The sequence below is a fragment of the Sceloporus occidentalis genome, unplaced genomic scaffold (genome assembly GCF_023333645.1).
Source record: "Sceloporus occidentalis isolate IW3139 unplaced genomic scaffold, rSceOcc1.0.p SCAF_53, whole genome shotgun sequence".
Taxonomy (NCBI): Eukaryota; Metazoa; Chordata; class Lepidosauria; order Squamata; family Phrynosomatidae; genus Sceloporus; species Sceloporus occidentalis.
The window spans coordinates 5,099,197-5,120,762 of NW_028317033.1; the positions used below are offsets into that span (position 1 = coordinate 5,099,197).

The 21,566-nt window shown below is 40.9% G+C and overlaps 1 protein-coding gene and 1 pseudogene across 1 annotated transcript; both read right to left on the bottom strand.

Moving 5' to 3' along the window:
• Positions 1-1,805: 1,805 nt before the first annotated feature.
• LOC149288275 (protein IWS1 homolog) lies at positions 1,806-15,876 on the bottom strand. Its single transcript, XM_089492013.1, has 14 exons — positions 15,843-15,876; positions 14,934-15,043; positions 12,952-14,107; positions 12,637-12,820; positions 12,163-12,220; positions 9,995-10,098; positions 9,322-9,472; positions 8,834-8,916; positions 7,262-7,391; positions 5,293-5,410; positions 4,433-4,544; positions 3,888-3,944; positions 3,548-3,659; positions 1,806-1,937 (listed from the first exon to the last, which is right to left on the bottom strand). Exons 1-14 carry the CDS (start codon positions 15,874-15,876, stop codon positions 1,806-1,808), a joined length of 2,541 nt encoding a protein of 846 aa, XP_089348139.1.
• Positions 15,877-21,181: 5,305 nt separating this feature from the next.
• Positions 21,182-21,306, bottom strand: LOC149288276 (small nucleolar RNA SNORA35; annotated as a pseudogene).
• Positions 21,307-21,566: the final 260 nt, after the last annotated feature.

A 21,566-nucleotide genomic window follows, 5' to 3' on the forward strand; every position in this document is an offset into this window, starting at 1 on the left:
GCAGGTTGGCAAATAAAAAAAAATATTTTTCTCAATCATAGCTTTTAGTAAATATGAAAAAAAAAGTTTACATTAATATTTACTAGTAAAACTTTTTTCCTATAGGGTCATCTTATATTCAGACTTTTTCCCCCCTTACTTGCATTTGCCTACCCAGAATCCCTTGTGGTTGTGGCAGCACCATGAGATTTCTGAGGGAAAAACAAGCCTTCTGGCTTGTCCGGTGTCTGCAGATGAGTGTTTAATAAGGTTTCTACTACCCCCTTAATTTTAAGTGGAAGGGTTTTCCATCACCTTTACCCACCATAACTTTTGTTATTGGTATGAATTGCACATCTTTTGATGCTAAACATAACCTCACACAGAAGTGTCTAATATTTGGGGTCTCGTGCTATAGCCTCACGTATTTACATGTTCACGAAGCTGAAGAATACCCACACGATCAAACAGGAGCCATGGCAGATCAGAACGTCTAGCTTTTTACCATTTTATCAGTTTATTAAATTGACGTAACAGATAAAGTTGACACTTGCGTAATAAATTCTAGAAATCTTTCCAAGCCTGCTATGCATTATATATATTTACAAAAGTTAAAAAGGATGAACTAATGATAAAGTAAAATACTCAATACACATGAATCATTAAGATCACAGAGAAATCTAAAAGATGGCAGTAAAGAACGTTTCCAAACATTCACCCGTCTGCAGAGTTACCTGTAATATGCATTTACCTGCAACACCGGCTCACCAATTTCAAGCGGCAGCGTTTGAGGATGGGAAAGTGGTCAGCTACACGTTCTGCTAGCCACAGCACTTTATTGTTGTGTTAAATCATTACAGGTATAAATCAACGCAGGTTGGTGGGTTTGCACGTATGTGCAAAGCCCCCCATCACAGGATGCTAAATGTTTGCATGTCTTGTGACAGTGCTGACAGTATTTGCATTAAGTGTAGACTACAAAAGGAACACTTGAAGCAAGAAAACCTTGTTACTTATTCACTTGCTAGCAATGTAGCTGGCAACATAAGTAAAACCATGCTTCCCAGCAGAAGCAGACCCCGTGCGACTAGACATTGATGGCTAACTTCAAGTTCCATACAGCCATGTACTTGGCAAGACGGCTATTTCACTGGCCAGCTTGATTTCTAGAAATTGATTTGAAAAAAAAATATCTAAAGTAAGATGATAAAAAGTCAATCCCATTCATCCGTTTCACATTCCACTTAATGCAATTACAAACCTTATGTACAGACTGCTTGCATATATATATTACAACCTATATTACAAATAACCCTCAATAAAACACGTCCATAATGGCATTTACTGTGAATGAAAGCTTGTGGAGATGCATAAATTATATTAAGCTTATAACATCCCCAATACCCAAGTTGGAAGAGGCTGTATTTTACTATATTGAAGTATTTCTCTTTGTCATGGCATGACTTGCTTTATGCAAACAATATCTGAAGCCAACTTTACAATACCATTAGAAAAACGAGATAGAATTTTATTGTCCAAAGTTCAGACAATGAGGTACGTAGAGAAATGTATCTGTACAAACAGCATTAAATACAGCCCAGAAATTAAGGCTAAAGTTCATTATAGGAGAGATAGGTTAGTTAATAAGAGATGTTGAGACTCCTTCGGGGCACAGAATGCCTTTAAGTGGGTTATTGTGCAAAAGAAAAAAAAAAACATTAAAAAATATTGCCAAAGGCTCCAGTGAGTCCAAATAAATGACAGCAATGGGACCAAGAAACCGTTCAGTGTGGGCTCCCTCACCCAAGCCACAGCAGCAACACATGTCACAATGGCATCTTGTTCCCCTCAATGCTGATTTTCACAGCATGCATCGAGCGCCCCTTCTTCCTGATGTCCGAGAATTTCCTTATTTGTTTGTCCAGTCGGCTCACCCCTTTTTTATTGTTTCCCTGGTACTGTTGGAATAAGCAAGAGAGTATTAGAGAAAAAGCAAAATACCACAGATACAAAAATTACATTTCTAAGCAGCAGTTATATGGAACAGGAAAGGGACCATCTTGATGAAGGTCCGGTATACAGAATGAATACCTGCTCAATAAACTGCATTATATGAGTGTGTGTTCTTTATAGACACGAATAATATATATTATATATATATATATATATATATATATATATATACACACACATATACATACATATATACACACACACACACGTCTATAAAGACATATTTGATGGATTTGTCAAAGGTCTGGTATACTGACTATAAGGGTGATGTTTTATTCTGCTGAATAAACTGCATTATATGCGTACTGAGAAGCCCCATGAGCGGGTGGTCTTTATGGACTTAGTACACTGGCCCAGCTGCCATGTAGCCCATTAATATATTGGTACGGAACCTATAGGCTGAGTGTATAGAAATGTCATGTACTTTGCTTCTTGTAGTTTAATAAAATCATCGTAATATAGTTTTCTCTTTTAGTAGACTATGGACACAAAAAGAAAAACTTATGCAAACCACTAGAAATGCATTACTGCGCTAACAAAGACGGTTATGTGCAACACACCACAGGGTCAAAGTAACTCAAGTGCTGGTCATACACAGAAGATCCATGCAAATTAGTTGGCAGCACTATATGTGCACTTTGAATGAGAAGACATCCCAAAAACTAAACTCATAACAAACAGAGATAAGATGGATTGCAAATGATAAAGAGTTGCAGGAAGCTACAAACCCCTGTTAAATATTAAAGCACATACGCAATAAACAGCTGAGCTGTTAATGGAAGAAAAAAGCCAAATCAATTTCCTTACCAAAGCCCATGGCTTGTTGGGGCTGTTCTTTCATCCAGTCTAGTCCACTTACCATGGATAATGATCATTAAAAAAAAAAGCATTAAGACTGTGCATTCCTCCTGCCTGAGGTCCCAACAGGTGGGATATATCAAGGAACGTGAGGCACATAAAAAAAATATTCCTCACTGAATCTGCGTCTTGTGAACAAAAGTTTGTTTTTTATGGTCAAAAAAACAATACTGTCTTCAGAAAGTAAATGCGATATTGGTGTAACCTGCAGTAATTTGCAAGGGGACAACATCTACCAAACACTTGACTGGGGCAGAAATTGTAGTTTTCATGCTTTATGGATGTAAGTGGGAAGTTAGTAGGAATTGCTCAGCTTTGATAAGCACAAACCGTGCATACACAACAACCATGTGCTGTCTTCTAATCCAGCAGTGAGTGGAAGATACCTCTCACGCAGACACAAAGGGTCCCCGCCCCAATACTAGAGGGGCATCCTGTTGCCCTCGATGCTGAATTTGATGGCATGTGTAGTTTTAGTGAGCCTTTTCTGTTCAGCAAATCGTCTTTTATGTTTCTCCAAGCGAGTTACACCTTTTCGAGGACCTCCAAACTGGGTCACGATTCCATTGGGGGGGGGGGGGGGACAGAAAAGAGAAGGGAGGAGGCAAAATGGCAGAACAAAACGGTGGCAAAGAAAGGTAAGTAGTTGTTCCCTTAACAAGTTAACTTACAGTTAAAGCAAAGTAATTTAACTCACCCGTGAACCTTCCATCTCTATATTCCACTTCGGACGGACCACATAGTCCTTGTTGGAAGGCAGTGGAACTCGAGCTCGTGCGCAGAATCCTGGTTCTCCTGGCCGCAAAGCTCTAACAGATAGAAAAGTGACAGATTTAACCCAGTAGTGGTTTGACTTATAGTGGACCAGCAAGATAACAAATGTGACTTTTCTATAAATTTAACATTACAAAAAGCCATCCAACTGCTTCACCACTTTACTGAATAATAACTGGTTTAAAATGTTCAATTTTAGCAGTAATTCCTGTATGTATTGATAATTTTATTGGTGGGAAAAAAAAAAAACACCTTGTACTTACTTCTCCTCCCCTGTCAATACTTTCTCCAGGTCTCTGCGTGGTGTTTGGCCTCCAGAACTGTCAAAAAATAAAAAAAAAAACAGATTGGTTTAAAAGGTGCACCAAAGAATAGACTAGATTTTTTTGCTCCACAGAAACAAGAAAACTAAGCCAATCATTATTTTATTAAAGAATTCTTTTACATTAAAAGTAAAGAACATGAGCCAGCTGGTGGCTCCTGTAGCGTTGAAGAACGGCTCCTGCAGTTAGCAGGGACAAATTGACAGACAGATACATTGGCAGGTAAGTTCTAAAGTCTTAAGAAAACAGTTCTGCAATTTCTGTAAGAGTACCTCAAGCTAATTCCCATCATGCAGTTTCTACCGCTAATAATTAAATATTACATATTGTAAACTCTGCAACTTTCCATGAAGTCTGTGCTGACCGAAAAATTTCAGTGAATAGCTAATGCAGATGCCAAGATGAGACGTATGTATGTATGTATGTATGTATGTATATATACACACATATACATACACACGCGTGTGTATATAGTGGAGGATTACCTGCTGACTCTCCTGCGCTGGGGCATCTGTTCCAAGTCTCTTTGTTCTCTCTCCTCCCTGGTCATTCCTTTGTAGTTTGAGGTCAGTCCGAAGATAGGCCGTGACCATTCATCTACAATAAAGCATACCGTGTGTTGTGTGAGACTGAAACACATAATATGAAAGAACATAAGCGCCTGGCCCATCTAGTCTGCCTGTTATTCATGTAAAGACCTTAACCAGAACTTATTGTCTTAAATTCAGGACAGCCATATGCCTATCCCATGCATGTTTAAGTCCCCTCATTTTATTAACCTTTACCACTTCTGCTAGGAGCTGTTCTATTTATCTACCACCCTCTCAGTAAAGTACAACCTCCATAAATTGAAGGCTGAGATTAACAAACTCTCTCAATCCACACTAAGGTGTCGCTGCCTTGGAAACCTCCTAGAGATGGCAGATGGACCACTTAAGCAAACCCCACAACCTCTGCCTCCTCATAATTTGTTTTCTGCCTTTTTAGAAGCGCAGCATGGGTCCTGGGGCATCTTTAAATGCTTCCCTTCATAGAAGAAATACCTTAAATGTTAACCAGATACAGGCTAAGGAGGAGAGAATTTACATATTGATACTGAAATTATGCCTTGCCCAAAAAACCCTTCCCCTCCATTAAATTGTATTGCCCCATAATGTGTGCACCTAACACCCATATATTTAACACTAACCCAGAGCAATTTTGGGTTGTATATTCAGATAAATCTCAAGAGATGCTGATTGCTTTGCCTCAATTTACTTGATAAATACAATATCATCCTGCCATTCATGTTTATGAACCTATTTCATGTCATTTAAGTCACATTTTGTTGGGCACTGTTACGTACTGATGAGCTTGCCGGCAATGTCTTTGTTGGGTCTGGACTCCTTGGGGTGTTTGTATAAATACATAACAGCTCTGCCAATCCCACTGTGTTTTAGAGTCTCTTGGCTCACGCTGGGCAGCTGAAAGAAGAATAATGCATTTAGCAAAGAGAAAGTTAAACAATTAAACAAATGACATATAGCAAAGTACATTTTAATACTGATAACGAGCATACCAGATTCAGTTTCTCTAATTATGGTGTTTATTCTGAACACAAAACAGAAACTCGATGTGTGGGAGATTGAGTAACAATCACCAGTGTATAGAATATATGACCAAAAATTAGTAGACACCTGACCAGCACACCCATGAGTTTGTTGGACATCCCATTCCAAAACCATGAGCATGAATATGGAGTTGTCCGGAAGGCTTTTCACAAGGATGGAGCGTGTCTGTAGGAGCGTGTGTTGTTTCAGCTGGAAAAGCTTTTGTGACGTCAGGAACTGGATGTTGAACAAGAAGACCCAGCTTGCAATTGGCGCTCCAATCCATCCTAAAGATGTTCAGTGGGGTTACATTTAGGGCTCTGTGCAGGACACCCAAATTCCTCCACACTAAACTTTACACCAGGCACTGTGTTCTGGTATGTGTCATTCTCCTGGCATCCGCCAAACACAGATTTATCCAAAATGCTAGGGAACAGGTTACCACTACTGCAAATTCTAGTAGCGGTTTGCTTGACACTACTCAAGCTATGTCTATGGAGGCTGCATATGTGCCTGATTTTATACACCAGTTAGCAATGGGTATGGCCGAAACGCAGTAACGGGGAGGGATGTCCACGTACTTTTAGGCATATGGTATTTGTAGTGAGAGAGAAATGGTCACCAGCTCGTCTTCTTTATTAGGTGCTTTAATGCATGGGGATGTTAAAGCAGGGCTTGACAAATTTGTTGTGAATCTAGGCGCCAGGTAAAAAAGTTAGGAGCCAGGATTTTTTTAAACTAACAGTTGGTAAGGAGTGATCGGATCATCATCAGCCCACTTACTAAACTCACAGCGTTTGACCTGGAAGCACCCTGGACTTTCAGGTCAGTGCTGTTTTGTTTTTTTTTATTATTATTTTTTTTTTTTTTTAACTCTTTCGATGCTGATGTTCCATTGGAGCACAGCATTGACTGATATTTAGTCCCCACAAGCTTGTGGGGAAAAATGTTAACCCCTGCAATGCCACGAATGTGTCATACACAAGTGTGCGATCAGGCAGCAGGGGGGCTGTTGGGGCTGGTGTCCACACTCATGTGGAGACCAAAGAACCTTCTCCCCTGTCCCTGAAGCTGCCTCTGGCAGCTGGGACTCAATTTCTGGTCTATAGACCAGCCATTGCAGGGAGGGGAGTCTTTGATGACTGCTGTAGGCTTCCATGCCTACAGGAATCATCAAAGGGCTTGTGGGGGCTCGTTTTTGCTGTTGCTGGTCTGCCTGGGCTTCCAGGCAGACCACCAGCAGCAGAGCCCCGTACAAAACGGGAATTAACCCCTAAATGCGGCATTGAAGGGGTTAACGCTGCACTGTCGCTCTCATGGAGCAATCAGGCAGCAGGGGGGTGTTGGGTCAACACACAACCCCCTTCCCTGAAGCTGCCTGTGGCAGCTGAAAACACGATTGCTGGTTTTGCAGCAACGGCGGTTTCAGCCTACAGGATCACTCCGTGGGAGGGATCTCAGGCTCGGGGGCGGGCTCTGAGTGGCTGTGCTGTCTGCCCAGACTCCTGGGCAGACAGCAGCAGCAGCGCCCCCGTGTGGTTACTCAGCCTCTTACATCCACATTTTTTTATGGACGTAAGAGGCTGACAAAACCTAGGCGCCAGGACAAAATTCTCTGTCGCCATGGCGACCTGGAATTTGTCGAGCCCTGTGTTAAAGCATGTAATAAACTGAATTATGACACTGTATTTTTTTCTTTCTGGATGTACATCTCCAGGATCTCACCTCCTGAAGTATTTTTAGAAGCTCCTCTCGGATTTTCAGAGCTGGCAGACTGCGGTCAGGAAGGGGAGAGAGCCATTCCTTTATTGCAGACATGACCCCACTGTCGATGAATGTCTCTTTCAAGTCTTGCCTAAGGAGAAAAGACAAGACATACTCTTTACAGCAGCACCACTAAAGCTGGCAGTTTTATAGAATGCCAAAATATTGAGGATCATATCATTGAGGAGGCATGACATGCTATAATCACCTCTGTGCTTCATACAAACTCATTGGTGACCACAAAACATAGTGCTAATTTTCAGAGAATATCTCATAATTAAAATTTTCTATACTGAGCTGGGCTAATGGGGACAGCAATAAAAGAAAAAAATATTCTGTATTATCCTTTTATATTACACTGTGGAAAAACCTACGAACCAAATTGTATAAAATGAAAATATTAATATACTATAGTACAAAGAGGTTCGATTCTCTTCTAGAATACATCCCTGACCTACAAATCAGAAGCAGTAGCTGAGCACCATGATTTCGCCGTCCCTCTTTCCTCCTGATACACAGATGATTGCTTTGTATAAATTGGATTAGTGTTCTTTAGCAATAATGTGCATAGAAGCAAGTAAATAGAATGCATTATACATTAAGCAAATGTTATAAATGACTCCTATGTGAATAGATTGCAGTCACAAATAGTTAGGATAAATGTATTTTGCTTTAGATAATATAAGGTGTAAAAAGATTACAAAAAAGAAATATTCCAATGCAGCAGTCATTGGAAATAAATTGTAGCTGAGAAGGTAACGGGTATAAATGAGGGCTGGGGTGTTTTAAATGAGTTAGACAATGCTGAGCTGTGAGACATAACTTCTTTAGGGGGTTTCATAACCAAAAGAATAAAATATATTTTTCGTGATTTTTTAAACCATGATTCCCCCTTTTCCATATCTGATGAAGCCGTGCAAATTATCTTTTTTTTTTTTATTTTTTTTTTAAAGTAGGGCCTTCTTTTAAACTCAAATACATAAAACATATAATAGATAAAAAAACTATACTAAAATAGAAAAGTAATTATATTTCTGCAATCTTAATTTTTAAAAAATATTTTTCTTTAACTTATAGTGGCTAAGGGGCCCTTTTATAGATAAAATATATACATTTTATTATTTTCATTTAAAAAAGAATGTTATTTATATATTTTTTTTAAATTAGGGGTTAAAACTATTTTCCTCCCTCTCCACCTCCATATCTGTTAGTGATGATCACAATGATCAGCAAGCAGGGCTCCATAGCCCAGTATTGTTGCAGACTTCAATAATCGGCCACCAGGGGGAGCAGGGTCTAGAAAGAGACTGCGGAGACTCCTCATCTCATGCGAATGTCCGGTGATCAATTGTCAGGAGGCCAGCATTGAAACAAAGTCAGGATGTATCTGTACATCCTAATGGGCTTCTTGCCGCAAGTTTTAAGGGGACTGAAAGGGTAAACAGGGCTTTTGGCTTTAGTACATGGCAAGCAATGTTTCAACAAAAGAGAAACAAACCAAATACTCAAACTACAAGGGTGAAAATATCTTACTTTTTTAGATGCATCACCACAGTCGGAAGCAGGGTTAATTTTTTTAGGGCTGGCTTCTTGCTAGAATTGAGATTTCTGTCCTCCTAAAAACACATGAAACAAAATGATGTAAAAAATGACTGGCAACCAAGAAGTAGCCATGCATAGGGGCCACTGTCACTACAGGACAACATTTTTTATTCTGTCACAACCAGAAACACAGTAGTATCATCCAAAAATAATTTCTTAATATGTACCAAACATTGGAAATATCAGAATGACTGGAGAGTCGAAACAGGCATTTGGATTAGATTGTGGAGGAAAGAAATTACGTTAAAGTTATTGTTAAAGTGACACGTGGAAAAGGATGTCATGTTAAAAATAAATTATATGCTACACACACATAATATGCTCTGGGTCATATGAACATCACTCTAAAATGGCCAAAAGCAGTCTTAAGGTTTATCATTTTCCTTAGAAAAAAACAGACTAAATAGAAAGATTCTCACCTCTGCTGCTTCATTCATCTTTACAATCATAGCATTAACGACATCATCGGCATCGCTAATAAAGGTGCCCCCATCACGATTCCTTCTGCGTTTACCGCTCATACTCTTCTTCCTCTCCAACATCATATCAAAGTCTGATTTGAAGTCAGCGCTGTCACAGAAAGTGGAAATAAGTTTAATATTCATAAAGGAAACACGTCTTAAACCCTTAAGGACCAAGGCTATATTTATTATTGGCACTTTTGCTATCTTGTTTTGAAGCCACTTATTGGCTGATGCTGGTCTGAGGCAGGCAGCAGCAATGGCCCTGAAGCTGCAGATAGCCACGAACAGTGACAGTATTGGAGGATGTAATGTTATGTCCCCTGCTTGAAACATGGGCGATCTGTGACAAGAAAGTCATTGAAATCAATGGCAGCGCCCGCCACACATGGGACTGAGCAGAGCCAGCACTTCGGCTGACTGGCTGACTGTGGGTGAGTATATGTCATAGAAATGCGTACGGTCAAATACATCTCCTGTAAAGAATTTAGGCTGTGGGTATAGAAGAGGGCAAACTTAAGAAGGGCCACGCAGGTCTCGTATGAATTAAAGGGTAGATGATGGTGGAAGTGTCCCTCTCAATGAGCACATCGATTTCTGTTTTATAAATATTGCATTCTGCTGCACTCACTTTTTACTAGATCTAATGTCATCGTCTGAGTCGGATTCTGCAGCTGCTATCGGTTTTTTGTTGGCTGCAGCCTTCTCCCCTTCAAGTTCCTCTTGATTAAAACCCTATTTAACAAAGACAAGGGAGAGTAATCAGAATATCCAGTACGAGATATCACTCAAGCCCGTCATGCACAATGCCATTAGGTAAAAGCTATTCTACACAACACAAACCCCAAGGCTACCGTGCACCTTAAAATGTATACACTTAAGGAGTAGTTTTAAATAGACAGCTTAATCCTCAAAACAATTTTTTTAATGCATATTAGAGTTAATTTTGCAATGGAAGGAGATCAGTGCAGGCATTTGTTTAGTTTTTTTTCTGTTTCACTTTACTAAACATCTTTCAGAGTATCTGTCGCAGCCTGGCTGAAATCAGTTGCAGGAGTCGCCACCAACTGAAAAAATTGGTTGAAAAAATGTTTTTAATTAACGTCAATCTCCCGCATTCATGCTAGATTTGAGGTTGCGGTGGTCCAATCAGAGAGGTAGATGGGGTGTCTGAGGACCTCAGACATTGTGCTTTTGGGAATATATAGTTAATGGGGGGTTTGCTTGTTATTCTTTTGGGGGTAAAACTACCCAGAAACATGGTGCAACTTTCTAGTTCAGCCGTAAAAAAGTTGAAAGCTCTTCGCACTCATGATTTTGGGCTCTTGTGACTGTGTAAAGCTGACATACCTTACATAGGTGGGATTTACACGCTCGATAGAAGCAGATTTATTTTTGTGCTTTATTTCTCGTTTTGTGTGCTGCATCCATGCCAAAATGTGCCTGAGATGTGAACAGGTACAGACCCCCCCCCCCCAAGAACTTCTGTGTTCCCATTAGATGCGTTTGTGGTGGGCCACATGGAAAGGTAAGTTGGGTATCTTTGAAATCCTCAGGGAATGTGGTTTTTGGGGTTATTTTGGTGGTTAGGGAAAGCCTCCCCCAAGGGAGGGGCCTTTTAGCCATGTAACATGGATATACCACACATATGCGGTAACTGCGTGCTCAGGAGAAATGTCAATTTTTTTTCGGTTTCCTTTCTTATTTCAGGTAGCCCAATGTGAAGCATATATTTCAAAATGTGCCTGATACATGAAAACCTCAAAATTCTGTGTTATTGGTAAATTTGTGGTCGAAGTGGGCTACCAAGAAAGGTTAGAGTGTCTTTCAAATCTTTAAGGCAGACTTCGTTCATTTTTTTTTAACGAAAATTGCCTGTTTGTGCATTCGTAAAAATCAATGGTAAGAAGGGAGATCACCGACGAAATCAAACTGCGAAAGGGCCAAAAATTTGTCATGATTCGTCTCCATATGTAGTTGCCGCCACTAGCTGTGATTGATGGGTCCAACAACCTGTGCATTCAAAGACTTGCCAGACAACTGAACTGCAAGCGAACGTACGGATACTTGTAAACGAGGGTCCCGCCACTAAGGAATGATCTTCACAAATTGCATGCTGCGTAATGCAGCGTGATCTCCCACAATCCTGCCTATCAGTCTGTGTCACAAGTTGTACAGAGAAGATGGGCAAATCTTTGTGGACTACATACCTCATGATCCTCAGGCTACCTTAATGTTGACTGAGCATGATGGGACATATTGTTTCTAAAGAAGTGTTACTAGTCTCTGAGCTGCAGGCGAGTATATAAGGTTTTGTACCCATGAAACCCTCACATTACTGTAAATAATAAAAAGTGTGCATGAGTGTCTGACACACGCTAGTTTTGATTTTGTACTTTCCACCTCGGTTTGTTAGGTGCTGTAATGAATAAACAATGCTTTATGGTTCTGATTTTTCACTAACACGCGTAGGAATGGTTGCTGCTATTCCCACCGATTTAAGTACTCCTTTTCAGCACAAGTAGGCGAGGAGGGGAAAAGCGACATTACAATGTGATAGAGTCCATGCAAAACAGACACCACTATATTTAAGGCTAGATCTTGAACTATTTCTTTAATAGAGACTTTTTTTCCACCTCAGATTCCTAACACACTCTGTACACCTAGGATAAAAGATTACATGGGCTTTAAATGATGAGCTATAGGAGCCCATCAAACCAAAGCCAACTAAATATGTTGCTTTATAGACAAATCTGATTTACACACACCGATTGCCTCTTTTTAAGGCAAAAGTCCTACCGTGAATTCCTCCTCCTCTTCATCTCCAGACTCCCCAAAAATATCAGCTATAAGATTTCTGCACAATGAGAAAGTATAAAGTCATTGTAAAACTACATAGTATAAATCCTCCACAAAACAGCAAACATTAAAACCATGAACTGACTGCTCAGCAACTAAACCATAAACATTTGTAGAAAATAAACTTTGGCTTTAAAAAGTTGAGAAAGAACTTAAGAGCGGACAAGAAGGTTTGCTAGAACCCTCAGAAAATTTTTTAAAACTCAACATTTATATCAGACCCAGAGAAACAAAATGTATAAATGACTCCTAACCTAGTGTCTAGATAAAACACAATTCCTCCGGGTCTTTATAATACTTCAGTAACTCTGTTGATTGGAATGGCAAATCTCCTACATTCCAGCTCCCTTACTTACTTTTGCCGTACCTGTAAGAGACAGTTATGTTGGTTGACTTCTGCGCAACACTACTTACTCTTCCTCATTTCCAGAATCACTGTCGCTACCAAACAGCTTTTTCTCTTCCTCCTTTGACTCGCCTTCGTCTTTAGCCCCTTCTTCCTCCTCACTGTCAGAGGAGACAGCTTTCCTTTTTTGCTTCCCTGATCCAGCGTCACTGTCGCTGTCCCCATCAGAAAGCACTCTCTTCTTTTTACCCACTATGTGAAGTAATGTGAAAGACCAAACATGCTAAATATTAACAACTCTATTATACTATACTATTATTACTGTTTGCAAACACAAATAAAAAGGATGACAACACTTTCTTAAACGTGACAGGTGAGAATACCAGTTTTATCAGCGGGCTCTTCGTCTTCACTGTCAGAAAGGATTGTTGCTTTTCTTTTTCCAACTTTTTCTCCATCACTTTCTTCTTTTTGTTTCTTTGCATCCTCGTTTTCGCTATCATCGCTACGTCGCGGTGATTTCTTTTTCCTCTTACGACCAGGTTTACGTTCCTCTTCACTGTCACTGTCATCAGATGATACAATTTTCCTCTTCATTCTGGGAAACTCATCTTCAGAGTTGTTGCCTTCTGTCTTGGGTGGTTTTTCGTTCTCGGAGTCACTGGCAACACGTTTAGAAGGGGCCTCATCTTCTGAGTCACTTAACACGGCCTTAGATGGTGCTTCATCATCAGAGTCAATAAGAACTCTCTTAGCAGGAGCCTTATCTGCTGGCTTCTTTTTTGGTGCCTCATATTCAGATTCACTCCCTGAAAGCTTGACAGGAGCCTCATCTTCAGAGTCACTTTTCAGACCCTTGGCAGGTGTATCATCTCCAGAGCTGCTCTTGCCACGCTTGGTGCGGGCTTTACGTTTAGCAGGTGCCACATGCTTGGCAGGACCATCATCTTCAGAATCACTTGCTGCACGCTTGGCTGTAGCTTCGTCTTCAGAGCCGCTTGCTGTATGCTTGGTGGCTGCCGTACTCTTACTAGCGGACTCCTCTTCAGAGTCACTTGCCACATGCTTGGTGGGGGCATCATCTTCTGAGTCACTTGCAACATGCTTGGTGGGGGCCTCATCTTCTGAGTCACTTGCTGCATGCTTGATCGTAGTTTCATCCTCCGAGGCACTGCCTCGACGTTTAGAAGGAGCTTCATCCTCTGAATCATTCACCCGACTCTGTCTAGGCGCATCATCTTCAGAATCGCTACCTGAATGTCTAGACCGAGCCTCTTCATCAGAGTCACTGGCTGCACCTTTCATGGGAGTTCCATCATCAGAATCATTGCCTTTCTGTTTGGGTGCCTCGTCATCTGAATCACTTCCAACACGATTACGAGTTCCTTCAGGCTCAGAGTCACTTGCATTTCGGTTAAAGCTGACGTCATTTTCTAAGTCGCTAGAGTTGGGACCTTGTTGTACCTCATCTTCTGAATAATTTGCTTCAGATCCACTGGTACCCCTTCTCTGGTTGTCCTCTGCTTCACTATGTTCATTCTGAAGATGCCAAAAAACAAAACAAAAACAAACGGTCACACAACAGAGATCAGGGCTAATATGGATGATCATTGAACATGAAGGTGAAGATAAATTCAAACAAGCAGATTAGGGATGGTTATTTTCATGTGCAATGCAAAACTATTGGGGGTACATAAGGGACAAGCTATTTAAAAACCTGAGCAAAACTAAAGTAATTCTAACATGAAAGCCAATAGCAACATATTGTTCATAAGATAACTATGTAAATCCATTTTCAATAACTGATGAAATAACTAAATTTTACAGGGACACTTAACTGGACACTCAAATTACACAGCTTTGAAATTGTCTGCATGACTAAATATGTTTGCTACTAATGAACAACCCGTGATGCAAATCAACAGTTAAATCCTGTGTAATGGAATAAGGTTCCTTGTACTGTCGTATAAACACTGGTTGTACCCAATGTGTTATTAGAATCTGGAAAGTAACGGATACACTAGATCTCACCCCTTTGGGAACGATATATACTATAATTTAAAAGCAGTAAAAGTGTCCCCTTCATCGCGCACTACGCAGACACAATATGGTAAACCGGGACTCTTACAATATCACCAGATGAATAGCATTACAGCATTGCTTAAAATAAAAAGGAAAGCAGCATCAGCTATCTCTGTGCTATAGATGACAGAAACACAAACAAACCAGTGTTACAGAAACCATCATTTTAGAAATTCTTTTGGACGAAAGCAAAGACTGGAGATTAGTCTGATCAACCCCCAAAAAACAAAGTTTTGAGCTCAGTTAAATGCGGAGAAGATGAAGAATATATGGAGACAATTACCTCGTACCGGCGGCCTGGACTTCCAGCTTCTGAACCGGGATGATGCTCGTTTCCTTCATCATCAGAGGCAGAATCCCTCTCATCCTGTACCGGGGTAGCACCTCCATCGTCTGCAGGACGAATATTTAACATTGTGTGTAACTTAACTCTCTGCCATCATTTTCATAAAGCCTATTGCTTTGCATCACTCATCACTGCTTATTTCAAGACTTATATACTGGTTTGTCGCGATCAGTTTAAGCATGCCATACCTATCCAATGTGTAACGTACGGCGCCATATAGATAATGAGAAACAACTACCAGGACTAAGGTTGGTGCAGCTACTTCTTTAGCGCATGCCTGTGTAACTCTGTATATCCGAAGCACATCTACCCGTGAGGGTCACGCAGCGGACAAGTTTAGGAGCCTCCAGCTGGTGAATACATACAATATGACTGCAGATAAGCATTCAACAATATAGTCAGCCATTCTTCATGCCTAAAGACCTTAATCAGTTCTTTGCCTCATCTTACACTCAGGATAGCCATATGCCTATGCAATGCATGCTTTAGTCCCCTCTCTGTAATAGCCTCGAGCACTTCTGATCTATACAAAATACCATAACTATATGCCCAGAAGTGAAATCGTAGGAACCGAGGCCACCTGACGTTATTCCATCACGGAGAATGAGAACCGGATCAAGAAATAAACCAGAAACATCGGATGTTGAGTGTAGCACAGATGGGATACATGCGCAGCACATATATTTATGAGAACCAGACATTGATACGAGCACCACATGTTTCCCATGATCAGGAAGTCAGTGTTACTGGTTTATGAGGAGTATTTCACAGAAAACAGGTCGACTCACAAACTGACCCTCGGAAGACGAACCCAGACGAAGAACGCAGCGCTCCCGGCCTATTTACCTGAGTGTTCCGGGCTGTAATACTCCGCCTGCATGGCTCAATTTACTTGAGCCTCCGTTCCCTTCCCCGCTAATCTCTATGAGGATCACCAAAAGCCCAACAAAAATACTATATTTCCCTCCCCTTGAGCCCAAATGCGAAAACAGTAGGCCGCAACCAAGCCGGCTGCAGCGAACATGCGCAGTAGAAAGCTCAATGGACGGGTCAATCAGGGAAGAGGCGGGACCCAAGCGTCATATCTGCGACGCCTCATGTGAGGTAAAAGAAAAGGCGCGAAAAGTGATTGGTTGGTTTATGTGAGAGAGAAGGTTGTGAACTCTGACTCTCCGTGTGTGTCGTACGAAAACCTTCAAAGATAACGTGCGGATGGGAAACGGGGCTAGGGATATATTGTTAAATGTATGCGGATCTTCTAGTAACTATATTTTGTATGAGTCTTTTCTTTAGAGTTTAGGGGGTATTGATTTAGCTTCTGCTTCCTGAAATGAATCACGGAGCCCAGGAGTTATGTTAACCCATTCAGGAACCCAGGGATTTTCATACCCTTTTTGTTAGTGGCTAATGGTGATGCACCCTGTCGTGTCATTTAACCGGGGCCTCTACCCAAAATGATACGATGTCCTCGTGGTAGGTAAGAGAAGTCTGTTGGCGGCTCTGGCTTTGGGGCAGGCAGTAGGCCCAAGTCTCCTGTTCATATGCAAGTGTTTTCTGTTAGCACTCGGTGTACAAGTGTACAAACATTGGTCTTCAGATCTCTTTATATAATCCTTACTTTTAATGCAGAAACAGGGAGAGATTCGAATTATTGAAAATACTCGTTTTAAAGGTCATTACTGTGCTTTGCAATCCTGATCCGTGCTGCATAGAGAGACCCCCTTATGCATTCGCATTTACCAGTGCTGCTTGCCAGGTGGGCATTAGCTTCCATTTAACCCCATAAGGACCGGACTGTATTTTTCTTTTTGTACCCTTTGGGACTGAGGTAGTTAACATTTTTGTGGTTCTCGTGTTTTAGCTGTTTTTCCTTTCTCGTTTAGTTTAACTACACAAATGATAGCCTTCATTTTCAGAAATAAAGCTTTCTTTAGTTACTGTTATTTTGATTATATCTAATTTTACTTTAAAAAATAAACTTTTTCTTATGACTTTATTTTAAAAATATTTTATTCATCCACAAAAGCGGAAAGACCTGCTATAAAGAGTCTGGGTATTTCTAAACTCGGGGAAAAAATATCAAAGTTGTGGGGTTTTCTTCTGGTTTTGTGTGCAAGTTATAAGGAACTAAGTACAAGTAGTGTTTTTCTATTACAAAACCATTTTCCCCCAAATCTTGTTGCCCTGCCCCATGTCCTATTTGAGACATCTTGGAAGCCAGCCAATTCACTCCCATGAAATCATATATTTTTGAAAGCTAGGCCCCCAGGGTATTTCAGATGCTTGTATCTTAACAGTTCCCATGCTATCAGACAGTTTCAAATCGGTGGTAATGCCATCAGACGCTTTTTCTTTAGATTAGAAAAAGGTGCATAAGAACTGCCAACGTGATAATGGAGTGGATTAGGCAGAAATCTCACACAAATATATCTCCCTACAAATTATATAAATTTATTAAACAAATTAAAGGTAAATATCAGCTCATATCCAGCAAATGACATTTTCTAACATTTCTGCATATATTACAAAATTCCACCATTGGACCAATATATTTACACTGCACATATCTCTCACACACACCCCTCTATAATAACTAATATGGTGCAATTTTGCTGTGGAAAGGTAAAGATATTGTGCCCCAAATATCAGCACCGTAGTTATCAACTGGCATTTTTCAACATTATACCCCCTTAACGTCCATTGCCGGGTCAGGCACGTCATGCAAAACGGCCACTTAACGACCTATGGCGTGCCTGACACGTCATGAGACTTAAACAAGCTTAGGAAGTGATCAACGATCACTTTCTAAGCTTAACCCCTTCATTCCCCTATAGACGTACCGCGATGTCCAAAAAACGCCCACAAAGAAACCCCTATGGACGTCCCGGTACGTCCAGCCCTTCGTGCAGCGTCAGGTACACATCCCTGCCGCTGCATGGGAGACCAGGCTGTCAAAACGACAGCCTGGACTCCCCCCTGGCAGCAGAAGCCGGCATCGCCGGCTTTCTGCTGCCCGATCTCCCGTAACAGCTTCCGGCATGAAAGCCGGTAAGCTGTTACAGTTGAAAGTGCCCGATCGCGCAGCTGCAAACGAGCGATCGGGCATTCCCTTCCGGGTTGCGTCACTGTGACAGGGCCAGGCTAGCTGGCTCATGTGTCATATGAAGTTTAGCCGGGTCACGGAGCACTTTTGTGTCCGGTTCTGTATACCGTGACCCGGTAATATATTATATTGTGTTTATTGTGTAACCGGCCCAGAGACTGATGTGGATTCAGCCCCAGCCTTCAAAGAGACAATCCTATAATCTGGCTGGGGCTCTTAATCAGCCAGCACAGCCCTGTCTGCCCAGACGGCACCCGCACTACAGGGGGATAACACAGGTGGGGGAACCCATTGTATTCTGTAATCCCCTCACCTGATACATCCCCTGTATACTGATGGGATTTGTGATGGGATGTGGCTGATGGGATTGGGGGTTGGGTTCGGTACACATTGCATTGAGATTGTATAAAGTTCTGTGTGTTTGTAATAAAGAGACTTCTTGGTTTTCTACGAATGGTGGTCTGGATGATCCGTGGATAGCTGAGTGCTATCCGTATGAGGGACTGACTGGTGATTCCTCAGCCCTCAAACAGGGGTACCCAGCCTTGGGTACGGTGACCCTGTAACAGTCACTGCTGACGTAACCCGGAAGGTCTGTGAGGACCTGCATAGAGATCACAGGGGGATTGCAGGGAGGGGCGTGAGAAACCATCTCTCTCACTCCCCCTCCCGTCCTGAAACGGAAAAGCTGGGAAAAAAAAAAAAGTTGATTCATTTAAAAAATATTAAATAAATAATTAAAATAATAATATAAATAATACAAAAAAAATTATAATGTGAGCTGTGATGTCATTGTGACATCACTGGAATGTTCAGGAGGTCCCTAGGAGGACCTCTAACCATTTCTGTGTAAAAATAATATATATTAAAAAAGATAATAAAAAAATTATTAAAAAAACCTTACTTCCCATTGCCCTAGCATAACATCTAGCCAGTATAACCCTTCTGCCCCCGTTCACAACCCCCAAACCTGTTAAGCCATAGGCATAAAAATTATACAAAATTGTACACCTTATAGTATGCTCCCTGGTGCTGGGAAAGTCTGGAAAATCTATATAAATTAGGTATTTCTGAAATCAGGACACCTGAATTGATAAACTTGGAGGGGATTTTCCATCACTTTACCTAATTTTGTGAGGATTCAGAGGGAAAATGTAAAAAAAAATTAGTTTATTTTTCTAATCTTCGCTAGTTTTTACTAAATTTCTCATTCTAAATTTTCAGCTAATCATCCAACTATGGTATCAAACGAAAGCTCTATCTCTCCTTGAAAAAACAATATATAGTTTATATGGGTACACTATTCACAGGAAAAGAGAATCATCGCTAAACCGACATACCCCACAAATGGCAAAATTGCTCTGGGCTTTGAGGTACCAAAAACCCCTGGGATTGAAGGGGTTAAACGGTGTTGCTGTAATGCCTCGATGTCGAGGCATTCAGCAACACCGAGATCGGCATGATGGGCCATGTCTGGCCCCTCCCCGGGGCGTCAACATCTGCCATACGTTGTATGGCAGTGGATGCCGGTTTTAAAAGCGTTTAGGAGGCGATCAACGATCACCTCCTAAACTTCAATGGTGTCGCTGGAATGCCTCGATCAGGAGGCATCCAGCGACACCAAATACTTACCCCAGGGCGGGCTGTGACCGCTCTGGAGAGCGGTCACAGCCGCAGCAGCACGCAGTCTTCGCCATCCGCAAGATGGCGGCGGCCCGGGAAAAAAAATAATAACGTTGAAAAAGTTCGCTAGACGGTCTCCAGACCCTCTAGAGAACTCTGGCTCCACTTGCAGGTACTGCATTCAACCATACAAGTCAATGGAGCCCAGCTTTCTAATCACTATGTGATTAGTAAACTATTTAAAAAAGAAAAAGCTTAACCCCTTAAGGACCGGGCTCATTTTTCGTTTTCTACCCTGTGGGACCGAGGCTGTTTTAATACTTTTGTGGTGCTTGTGTTCAGCTTTAAATTTCTCCTCGCCCATTTAGTGTACCCAAATAAGTTATATATTGTTTTTTTCAGGACAAGATGGGCTTTCTTCAGATACCATTATTTGATCGTATCATCTTATGTACTATAAAAAAAATAAAAAAAACATTTTATGACTTTTATTTGAAAAATCTTTTACTCACCTAAAAAAGCAAGTAAAAAAACTAGCTAAATAGATTCTACTACTTGTCCTGAGTTTAGAAATACCCAATGTTTTTATGTTTTTTTTGCTGTTTTTTGTAAGTTATAGGGCAATAAGTACAAGCAGCGTTTTATGATTTCCAAACCTTTTTTAACAAATCTGGTCAGTCTGCCTCCATCTCCTCTTTGGAACATCTTTGAAGCCGGTTAACTCAATTTAACCCATTCAAACCATATATTTTTGAAAACTAGACAACCCAGGGTATTCCAAATGCTGTTATTTTAACCCTTTCCATGCACCAATTATACAACTACACAACAAACTTTGTAATAGTAATTCTTTTTAATTTTTTTTTCACACAAATTGTAATTTAGTTATAAATATGCAGGTCCTGGTATATGCCATTGTCAAACAACCCCCCAATATGTGTTCAGCAACATCTCCTGAGTACAGCGATACCCCACATGCATGGGTTTGTCAGATTGTTTGGCTGGTAAAAGGCTACTTTTGGGGTATGCGTAATTCAAGTTTTCAACACAGACTTTTAGCATCTGGTCATTCTGCCTCCATCTCCTCTTTGGAATATCTTTGAAGCCAGTTAACTCAATTTAACCCCGTCAAACCATATATTTTTGAAAACTAGACACCCCAGGGTATTCCAAATGCTGTTATTTTAACCCTTTCCATGCACCAATTATACAACTACACTTTGTCAAACTTTGTAATAGTAATTCTTTTTAATTTTTTTTTCACACAAATTGTAATTTAGTTATAAATATGCAGGTCCTGGTATATGCCATTGTCAAACAACACCCCAATGTGTGTTCAGCAACATCTCCTGAGTACAGCGATACCCCACATGCATGGGTTTGGCAGGTTGTGTGGGGGCTAAACTGTAACATTTGAGACATGCGTAATTCACTGTTTACAACATCCGGTCAAAACTTGGTTTGTACCCAACTTTCAGATGGGGCAGAAGAAAGCCTGGCCTTTCTCCAAGAAGGGATTTGATCTAGCACCTTAAGCGGTCCCTCATGCCATGGGAAAGACACAGAGGTCACTTGTCAGTGCAAATTAGTGCAAAAAACATCTAAATAGCAGTAAATGGGGAAAAAATACAAATGTAGAGCAGGAAAAAAAATAAAAAATGGGCAGCCGTGTGGTACAGCTTGAAGCAGTTACCAAGGCATAGTGCAGGTTCTCCAGGGCAATCTGGACAGTAGAATGGGGTGTCCTTTCTTTGCCCCCTGCTGTAGCATACCCTGCATCTCTTTTGGGGATTCTGCTTCTTCTCTGTAGGAGGAATTTTAAAAATAAAATGGGTAGCCCCAAT